Here is a 10,182-nt window from a genome sequence, read left to right as displayed (position 1 = left end):
AAATTAAGACAGGTGGCAAGCACATATGACTTTTGAGTCTCATGTTTGTTTGTAACCAGATCAAACTGCCAGCTGCTTCTCTCAGAACTGACCCCACACTCCTGCTCTTATGCTGCCCCCTGCTGGCCACTCCTCACAACGTGTTCAACCACTATTCAGGGTGAGCAATGTAGTTTGAAAGGATGCAGGGTCTGGAAGTTCCCTATTTATGGGGAATTAACCCTTTTGTTCAGGAGCCCTAAGGCTGAGGGTTCTAAAACTGGTTAGAAGTCACGAGTCCATGAACTTGGATAAAGAAATTACACCTCCATTTTCACTCATTTCTACCTCAAATTTAACATTTCCCTTGAGTAAGAAGAATGTCAGGAACAAATCACAAGACTTTCACAGAATCTGTGACTTTGTTCTTAGAGAAATCACAGATTAGAAATCACAGACATTTTTACATTAGGTTACTGGCATTGAAGAATAGGTATAGCTATCTATATATAGTTTTTAATACATAAAATATACAGGGATTACAATATATTTTATGTACATAAAAAAACTCATTGTCCATAGGCTTCAGTAGATGATAGATAACAAAGGGTCCATGACACACAAAACAGTAAAGCACGTTTGCTTTAGTTACTAGTGGGTGGGGAAGTGGAGGGTGGCTCTCAGGGGAGGGGCCAGGCTAGGGAGGAAGGTACTGGGGGCTTGGGACAGCAGCTCTTTACCAGCTGGAAGGGAAGCATCTCAGTATTTTATGATGGGGTTTGGGAGTCCCCATACGCACCACGCAGGCCAGCCCAGGTGAGCATGAGCGGTGGTCTCCCTGTAGTATTTGGGCTTTCCTGCTAAGCCCAGTGGTAGGGTCCTCATGACACCCCTAAGGAGTCAAAGCAAACATACCTGGATGACTTCAAAGAGACAGAATCTGAAGCCCAGATCCCACAAGGTCCATATCAACCTTTGAGGTCAACAACTCATTGTCGTCAGAGCCAGGACTAGCTCTACCCTACCGTCTTCTTCCTCCCTCTACTGTTCAGGGATCCTCTAGTTTCCTAAGAAAAGTACCAGGAACCAAATGCACCAAGTTGCACCATTAGCAGTAGGATGAGTAAGACTTCAAAAGAGGCAAGGGGCCAAGTCTTCTCCCAGCCAAGTTTCCTCCAAGGGACACAGGCCTCTCCAGATGAGTGCCTCTTTTGGTAAATGCTTCCAGGAACGAGGACCTCAGAACAGAGACCTACCTCCCTCCCTGTCTGAAGGTGGAAGTTCAACAGGCCCATCCAGAACCTCAACCTGAATCCACTTAGCAGGTGCACTGAGAACTGTCATGAGGGTAGTAGGGGAGGGTACTCTTTCTGACACCTGTGTTTGCCTAAAAGTCCAGCTTGCTTGCTATAGCTTCCCTGTAGATTTGTGTGACCCCATAAACAAAGCCTCCAACTCCAAACACTTGTATACCTCTACAGCCTCATCTGCAAACCAAATTCCCTCCCATTCCATGCCCCTTCCCCAACTTTGTGACAGCTGACAGTTCCCGACACTTACTTCCTGGTGAAATTCTTTCTTCCTTAGCTTTAACATAGCCTGCTCCAAAACGGGCTCCTGGCCCCTCTGCTCCTCTGGCTACTCTTTCTGTCTCCATCACTGGTTTCTCTCCCTCTGCCTCATTCTGTCTCCCTGGCCTTCCCTAGCATGGCATGCTCTCATTCTTTGACCCTCAATTGTGGGGAGTGGACTACTAGCATTGAGTGTCTCATTAATTGGAGAGCATTGCCATTCATGCCCTCTGCTCACTAAACACCAGTAGTGCCTATTGGCCACCCCATAATCCCAGCCACCATCACAACTTCAGCAATCACCTTATGAACAATTACCTCCAATGATCACCATCTCCAGCCCTCACCCATCTCCTGGTCTCATGGCCTGAATTTTCTTTCTCCTCCTGGTCAGTCACCTCATCCAGGACATCTGCATCACACCACAGCATGTCCGAACCTGAACCCATCACCTCCTGCTAGACTCCATCGTGTACCAACCTGGGCTCCCAAGGCGAGTGGCAACACCCCATCCACCCCAACATCCAGGCCACAAACCAGGGATTCAGTCTCCTCCTTGTCTCCAACTCCCTCATCCAATCAGCCACCAGTCCTGGAGATTTCACCTCTTAAAAATCTCAACTTCATTTATTTCTCCCGAGTTCCTTCACCTTTCATTTGAATTCCTGAAATACCCTCCTCAGCACCCCTCTGCCTCTAGGATGGTAGTACATGACCTCTGGAGCCAGACTGCCTGGATTCGAATCCTGACACTGCCACTTTAATAGCTGTGCAACGTTGACCGGGCAAGTTAACCTCTCTGGGCCTGCATTTTCTGCAAAATGGGCATAATAATAGTACCTTCCTCAGAAATGATGGTGAGCAATCTAAGTTAACACATATAAAGCTCCCAGCCTTGGGCCTAGCACTCAATATATATTGGCTGTTATTATTAGTCTCCCTCTTTCCAATCCACACTTCACTCATCTGCCGGAGATAATCTGATCAAGTCATTCCTGCTTAATCCTCCTCCGTGGCCCACTGTCTTCCTCAGGAGAAGCCCCAGCACCTAAACCACAAGAATCCACAGGTCTTTTACATGGAAGATTGTCACTTTCTTGAAAACAATGGATAAATCTTGCCTCCAGACCCTTGCTTTATGCTGTTCCCTGTGCTTAAACGCTCTCTCCTCCATCTCTTCCTGTCAGAATCGTCCTGAGTTTTCAAGCATCTATTCCCATGCTGCCACCTCCAGGAATCCTCCCCAGAACCCCCCAAGCAAAACGACTCTTGCTCCCCTGTATGCCCCGTTCTTCTTACTCTAGGGACAGATATTTGTTCCCTGGGTCTCACTCATTTTAGAATCCCCAAGTTCAGCCCACATCCTGGCCCACAGCAAGGGCTCCCCAGAGCCCAGCTGAATTCCAGAACTTCTAGGCCTCTTAGGGTTAGATTAACTCCTCAGCCCAGAGAGGACTGGCATCAGGCATATCCAAGTTAGTGCCTAGAACAGTGGTGTGTGAACCTAGGCAAGTTCTCTACTTAACCTCTGTTCCTGAATTTCCTTCATTAAGGGAAAGAAGACCTCTCTGTGGCAGGGCTGGAGGCACTGTTACAGACAAGGCAGCCAGGCCTGGGGCCTCCCCAAGGCAACCAAGGGCAAGATAGCTCCAGTCCTTAGCCATAGCCCTGTCCACCTTCTTTCTGTTGAGGGAGGGCTAAAAGGACAATCTAATGGTCCTAGTGGCCTCTGAGGGATAGGAAAGGTGGGGTAGAGGGCAAGGCCACCTTCCCTTCCACCTCAGAGTCAGGGCCCTTGTCTCAGCCTCTGTTCTTCAGGGTTGGCTAACTTTGGACCAAAGCTTCCTCTCTCAGGGTCTGGGTCTCCTTTATTAAAAGAAAACCCTTTCCAGCTGCAATATGTACTAAATGCTGACTCTAGAGGCCAAGTGTGGTGTCAGGTGCAGAAGATTAGGAGACAGGACTCGGGACCACATTATTGCCCTCCCCCCACCCCCACCCCCACTCACCACCACTCACATGCCAGCTCACAACCAGAGAACAGAAAAGGAGAGTTTATTGAAAACTATGTACAGCTCGTCCAGCCCCTACCACAGGCTGCAATCAGGGTGGGTCCCTCCCACCCCTCAGGCAGTATCTCAGCCCCTGATGGTGACGGCCAGGGCTAGAGTCAGGGCCCAGACTCCCTTGGGAAGCTTGACTGCCAGATCCCACATGGATCTTCATCTGTGAATTTACAACTCTAAATGGTCTGTTGGTGGTGGGCCGGGGACAGGGAATGGGTCCCTGCCCCAACCTAGTCAAACCTGGATAGGGGAACACTATTCTGACACTTGGGCCCAAGAGGCCCAGCTAGTTTGTTGGGAAGTCCTAGCTACTCCTCTCATAGGAGGCCTTCCTGGACACGGAGGCAAACGGCCCTCCTACCATCCCACCCCATGTGCCAGGCCCCATGGGCTGCATGGACTTGGGCTGGAGACATCAGGCACCCTCCCACCCAACAGTGACTCAGGGTCCAGGGCTTCTGGAACATTCCTCAGGCAGAAGACTTAGGGTTGAGAGGTGAGTGGTGGGGTGGTCATGGTTGACGGCCCAGGACCCTCCTGGGGTGGGGGGCAGTTTGGGGGTCAGGGCGTCCCACTGTAGGAATAGTCTGCTTTGTTGTGCATCACCAGCCGGTCATCCACGAAGTAGAAGCTGTCAGACTGTGTTTCATAGGGGTGACGGATCATCTCGTTGACTGCAAGAGAGGCCCAGTCAGTTGGGGCAAAGGTCAGGAGCCTGAGCCAGACTACTGCAGGGGCTTCAGGACTAGGGGATGGGGACAAGCTGAACAAAAGGTACCCCCGCACACCGGCCTCTTTGAGTCTCGGTTTCCCTATAAGTGACATGGGAATGGTGACAAGACACAGGGGACCCAGGGTGGGAGGACAGGGGCTCAGACCCACACTCCCTCCAACCTGGTCTCTCTGGTCCCCCTTGAGCCCCTCCCCTGGGCCCTGCCCACGCACTCAGCTCCTCAGAGAGAGGGGGAAAGTCATAGATGTGCTCGCAGGTGTTCTTGCTGCTGGGGATGCAGAAGCCGAAGTGGAAGTCAAAGCTTTTGAGCAGCTGGTTGCGGAAGTAGTGCCTCTCAATCATGCGGAAGTTGTTGACAGGCTTGTCTCCCACTGTGAACTCCACTCTGAGTGAGAGAAGGGGGTGGGGCTGAGCTGGGCCATAGGGTGGCCAGCCACGCTCTGGAGAGACCATCCCTCAGAGGGGCTCAGTAAGAACTCAGGAAGGGCTCGCTCCCACCTCTTCCCAACCCCCAGCCCTCACCCTGGCCCAGTGACTCACGTGGCTCCCACCTGCCTCAGGCGGAGGAAGGCAGGCGTGAACTGGTAGCGGACAAAGCGCCCAGCATTGGGGTCCAGGTCCCGCAGGTTGACGGGCAACCGCTCTGTAATGCACCCCAGCTGGGGCTCAGTGGGCTTCAGGCTGGGGCCGATGGCCACCCAAGTTTTGACCATAGGGCCCGCCTCTGTCTGAACTTTCAAAACTCCCCAGGAGATCCTGATGCACACTGAGGGTTCAGACCATTGGCTGAATGCTTCCAACTGGGGGTTCTCGGTCAGCCAGTCACCAATTTCAACTAAGGTTCCCAGAGCCACAGGAGACAAAAAGACCTGGGGTCTCCAGGACTGTAGTTCCCAGGCAGGCATGCAGAGGGCAGGCTGGCAGGGACTGAAGAGGCCGGACTACCCTCCCAAGAGGTCTAACCCCAGAAACACAGGGGAAGAATAGGCTCAGGCCCAGGCAGAGGTCCCCCAGCCTGCTGACTCCTGGAAAGGCCCAAGTCCCAGCTCTGCTCTGACTCCTCTGTGGCCTGAGGAGTCCCTGGGCAGCCCACTTCACAGACCTCACCATCCTTCCTCTGTCGATGGCCCACCCAACCCACTCACCTGAGGCTGGAGGCTTCTTGATTTCAAAAAGGACAGTGCCTGAATCCATGTCCCGAATCTTGAACCTGACGAAGTCAATCTTGTAGATATTTTCCTCAGGGGAGCACAGGTAGTCTAGAGGAGATGGGCAGCTGAGCAAAGAAGGGGCCTACCCGGAAGCCCCTGCTGCCAGCTCAGCTTTCGTGGGATCCTGACCTACCTACCACTTTCTCTGATCCCTAAGGTCACTGCCTTCAGAAAGAGAGACCTGAACCCCTGACCTGGTGGAGCCTCCAGAGTGTGGGGGAGACATAGCTCTGACATTGGGATCTAAGGGGGGCCACATGGCTCCATCCTACTAGCCTCTGGGGTCAGGGAGGGGCAGTGAGGAGGTCAAGGCCACCTCCCTCACACTTGCTCTACCACCCAGTTGAGGGTCTTTATTCCAGCCTCTGCTTTGCCAGGGTTAGCTTGGTGACTTTGAGTCAAATGGGTCACTAATCTGATGGGGAGCAACCCCAACATGAGAGGGAAGATACAGTTCTGCTTTGGGGAGCCTTGCTCTAAGGGGGTGACACAGCTCTACCTCTGGAGACGACACTCCCACCCCCACCCCCACTCCATAGCGGCCTCTGGTGCCTCATCTTGGTGTGTCAGGCAAGGACTTTCTCTGATCTGGGTAGTGTTAGGGCACAGAAACCACCCCTTCCCTGTTCCTCCTCACACACACACACATACACCCCCGCCCAGGCCCCGCCTCTCCCCATAAGAGGCTTATACAAACCCAGCTCCCTTAAGCAGCTTAGCCAAAGCTCTGCTGACTCAAGCCCAGAGCCTGGAATATTGGGGGGAAGGGAGTCACCCTTACTCCCATCCCCTGTTGATCTTCAAATGGAAGAAGGTCTTAGCAAACAGAAGGAACCCCCTCATAGGTCACCTATCCAGCCTTGGCCCCAGAGAGAAGAGCATAGGCAAGGCCAGGAAGAGAGTGCGGCAGGTGCAGGAGGGAGTGTGCATGGGGTAAGGAGAGTCCTCGAGCCTAGAAGAGGAACCAAGAACAATGGTGATCCCTGCATGAGGAAGCTCAGGAATAACAGGGCCTGATCTAACCCTCACTGCCCTTGCAGCAGCAACTGAAAGCACTCAGGGAGGCCCCAGCAGCAAATAGGAAGGAGCAGCGAGGTACAGCGTGGGCTCTGAGGCTATCAGCCTGCACAGCATCACATCCTCCCCATAGAGACCCGGAAATCACCCTCCAGGCCCCTGTGCCACCTCCTATTCCTCTGGGGTAGGAAGAGGAAGTGAATGTAAAGTCATTCTCTCTTCCCCAAGCCTGGGGCAGCCCCCTCCAGGAAGCCCTCCTGGTAGCCACTCTGGCACCTTGGGGCCCAACAGGAACTTCACAGGGCTTGGGAAGGGGCCTGAGCCCTGGCCTGCCCATCACAGCCCATAGTAGGGAGAGGAGAGGAGAGGAATAGAAGTGGGCAGCCCCTACCTCACCCTGTACACAATTTTAACAGAAAGTAGGCACTAATCCAAAGGTGTAGAACGAAGGTGAAGGGCATAAGGAGAGGATGTGGCAGAACTGGGAACTGGATCCTAGTTGCCCAGCTCCTGGATCCTCATAAAGCCCTCCTTCTTCCTCCATTCTAACTTTTGGAGACTCTCCTCTCATTTGAGAACAACTTGCAGACTGACCTTAGTCTCATCTACTGCAAACCCAACCTATCAACCCCTCTGTCTTTAGAGGAAGTAAGGAACAGCAGATACCCATGGCTCAGGATACCACAGCTAAGCCCTCCCTCTGCCAGAGAAGGATGAGGTCTCGGACCCAGGGTCAGGCCAGATAAGCGGCAGGGTGGCCAAGGGCTTAGAACACAACTGCTCCCTTCCCCTCAGCCACAAATAACTTCCTAAGCTGGATTCAGGGCTGGGTAATCCAGGAAGAGCTAACCCAGACCTATGTGATTAGGGTCAGAAGAGACCAGGCAGAGGTTCCTAGGGTGAGGAGAGTCCTGTAACCCTGTTCTCAGCTTCTACAAAGGAAAGAGCTCCTGTGAAGCCCCGTTCTCTACTCATCCCCCTCAGATGCTGCATCTTGAAGGGCCATAAATTTCCTCCAAATTTAGAGACACAGTTGTACATGGGCTCGAAGCTCCCATAGTTGTGAAATAACCTCTAAATTAACCTAGGACCCGGAAAGGCTGGATACCTTATAAGGAAGTTCTGCCCCAGAACTAACCTGAATCCTAAATGCTGCTATTGCGAATTACAGCCCAATTAACACCAACATCAGATTGGTCCAGGTCCCCTCCCCCTACCACTGCCTGTTTGAGCAAGGCAGCTCAGTGCTCTGGGGGCCCAGCCAAGAATGGCTGCTGCCTGGCTCAGAGAGGAGGGAGATACTGGTCCCCCGGGGACCCAGATGCACAGGCCTAGACCTGTCTTCATGGTCTCCTCCACAGCTCTGTCTGGAAGCCCTGAGCTCTGCTGCTTCTGCAGCTCCAGAGCTCAGGTCCACTCCAGCATCTGCCCCCTCACCCCTACAGAAGGGCTCCAAGAAAGTTGCTCTCGCAGAGGGAGCCAGGGCAGGATTACTGATGAATGAGACCAAGGTAGAAGGCCATTGCCTCTCCAAATGCCTTCTGTTCTTTGAGGCTCAGCCACTGCCTCTGCCACGAGACTTTCTAACCGTTGTTCCCTGCCTATAGTGGCCCCCTCCCCTGCCCTGAATGCCCAGTTGTCTGCTTCTAGGCAGCAGCCATGAGCAGTCCTGTGGGGCCCTCAGTACTACTGATAAAAGAGCCCTATTTACAGAGCACGCACATTATGCCAGGCACAGTGCAAAATCAGAGGATTTATTTTCACAATAGCTCTGTAGGGAAGGTGTCATTATCCCCATTTTGCAGATGAATATGCTCAGAGAGGTGACGTTATTAGCCCAAGGTCACACAGCCAATTACACGGCAAACCTGAAACTTCAACTTAGGCAGTCCAACTCAGAAACTCAACCACAGTGGAGACTTGGCCTCCCAGAAGAGAACAGGCCCTAGTCCAGGCTAAGGGGGGGGGGGGCATTAACCTTAGTCTAGGCTAGAGGGGCATCCCTTGAGAGGCCTCAGAGGGAACCAACTGAAAATTCCTGCTCAGGTCCTTCCCTGGGTACAGGGTATGGCTCCAGACTTCCTGGGGTGTCCAGGGTGAGGGCATTAATGGCTGGGAGAACTGAGGGTCTTAATGCCACCTAAGTAACTCAGCCTCCACCAAGGCTCAAGGGTGGAGGAGACAGGACAGACTGCACTCAGCCCCCCTCCTCAAAATTGCAGAGAAAATCTTCAAAGGGCTCTGAAGACTACCAGGAAGGGGTAAGTTGCAGCTGCTGCCCCACCTCCACCATGGGAAAGGGAGATGGACTTCTCGAAAAGGAAGGAGTGAGGTGGTAATAAATCTCTAAAGGGAGAAGGGGCGCAGAGAAAGATCAAGGAAAGGGGGGACATGGAGATCTCAGGATTGGAGGCAGAAGGGTAGGGGACACAGGCGAGGGGGATCCGGGTGGGGGAGGGGAGGCGGGGGGCAGTGAGGGCGAGAAAGGGGGCGGGGGCCCGGGCTCCGCGCGCCTCGAGGGCCCCCTCCCGCGCTCTCTCGCTCCCGCCCGCGGGCGGCGCTCCCTCTCCGGTGCTCACCACCCGTGATCCGCTGCAGCCCCAGCACGTCCTCCGGCCCAATCGGCGGTTTCCTCTGCAGCGGCCCCAGCCTGGGCCCCGGGCCTGCCTCCAGCTCCGACTCGGACCCGGATTCGGATTCCGCCTGCGGCTCCGGTTTGGGGTCCACGCTAGGGCCCGAGGCCCCTGGAGCGGGCTCCACCCCCGTCCCGGCCCTGCCGCCACCCTTCACCTTCATGGCCTCGCGGGGCCGCGGCTCGCCTGCTGCCACCACGGCTGCCTGCGCCTGCTGGATCCGAGAGAAGGGGGAGCGTCCGCAGCCCCGCCCCCGGCCGGGGCCCCAGGTACCGCTCCGCCCCCGGGGTGGGCCGGGCACTGGCCCCGCCCACCTGGGCTTCTCACCCAGGACAGGATAGGGGCTCGCCCCTGGCTTCATTCATTCTTTAGGCTTCATTCATTCTTTCGATAGGCACTTACGGAGTCCTGGCTACCTTCTCTTCTTACTCTCTGTGCTCAGGCCACTCCACTCGTCCCTCTGCCTCGCAAGCGAGTTCTCAGGGTCTTTGCCTGGGATGCTCTTCCCCAGATGGCCTCCTCTGGTCCTTCTGGTCTCAGTCCCAATGACATCTGCTCAGACGCCCTCTCAAACACCCAATCTAAAGTATTATCCCCGAGTCACTGTCTAATCAGCCTGTTTTTTTCTTTCTAATACATTATCTTAAATTAGTTTCATTTGTTCACTGACTCACCCTCCTAAAAATCAGTTCTGTGAAAGCAGAGATTTTGTCTTTGTTCTCTACAATACCCAGCACCTATTCCCATTGCAGCCTGTGCTCAAGAGTTGACCCTTAAACAACATGGATTTGAAGTGCGTGGGTCCACTTATATGTGGATTTTTTTCAATAGAAAAGACTACAGTACTACACGATGGGAGGTTGGCTGACTCTGCGGATGCGAAATTGTAGATACACAAGGCCAAATATAAATTATACCCTGATTTTTGAATACATGGAGAGTGGGTGCCCCAACCCTGACACTGTTTAAGGG

General features: G+C 53.7%; 1 protein-coding gene across 1 annotated transcript; it reads right to left on the bottom strand.

The window, feature by feature from the left end:
- Positions 1–3,588: 3,588 nt before the first annotated feature.
- UNC119 (unc-119 lipid binding chaperone) lies at positions 3,589–10,150 on the bottom strand. The gene is made up of 5 exons (XM_032457627.1): positions 9,157–10,150; positions 5,495–5,608; positions 4,890–4,992; positions 4,562–4,734; positions 3,589–4,290 (listed from the first exon to the last, which is right to left on the bottom strand). The coding sequence occupies exons 1-5, from the start codon at positions 9,569–9,571 to the stop codon at positions 4,178–4,180; spliced, it is 918 nt and encodes a 305-aa protein (XP_032313518.1). The 5' UTR covers positions 9,572–10,150; the 3' UTR covers positions 3,589–4,177.
- Positions 10,151–10,182: the final 32 nt, after the last annotated feature.

The sequence above is a fragment of the Camelus ferus genome, chromosome 16, assembly GCF_009834535.1.
Source record: "Camelus ferus isolate YT-003-E chromosome 16, BCGSAC_Cfer_1.0, whole genome shotgun sequence".
NCBI classification, from domain to species: domain Eukaryota; kingdom Metazoa; phylum Chordata; class Mammalia; order Artiodactyla; family Camelidae; genus Camelus; species Camelus ferus.
The sequence above is the reverse complement of the archived record's forward strand: the minus strand, read 5'-3'. Positions and strand labels throughout refer to the sequence as shown.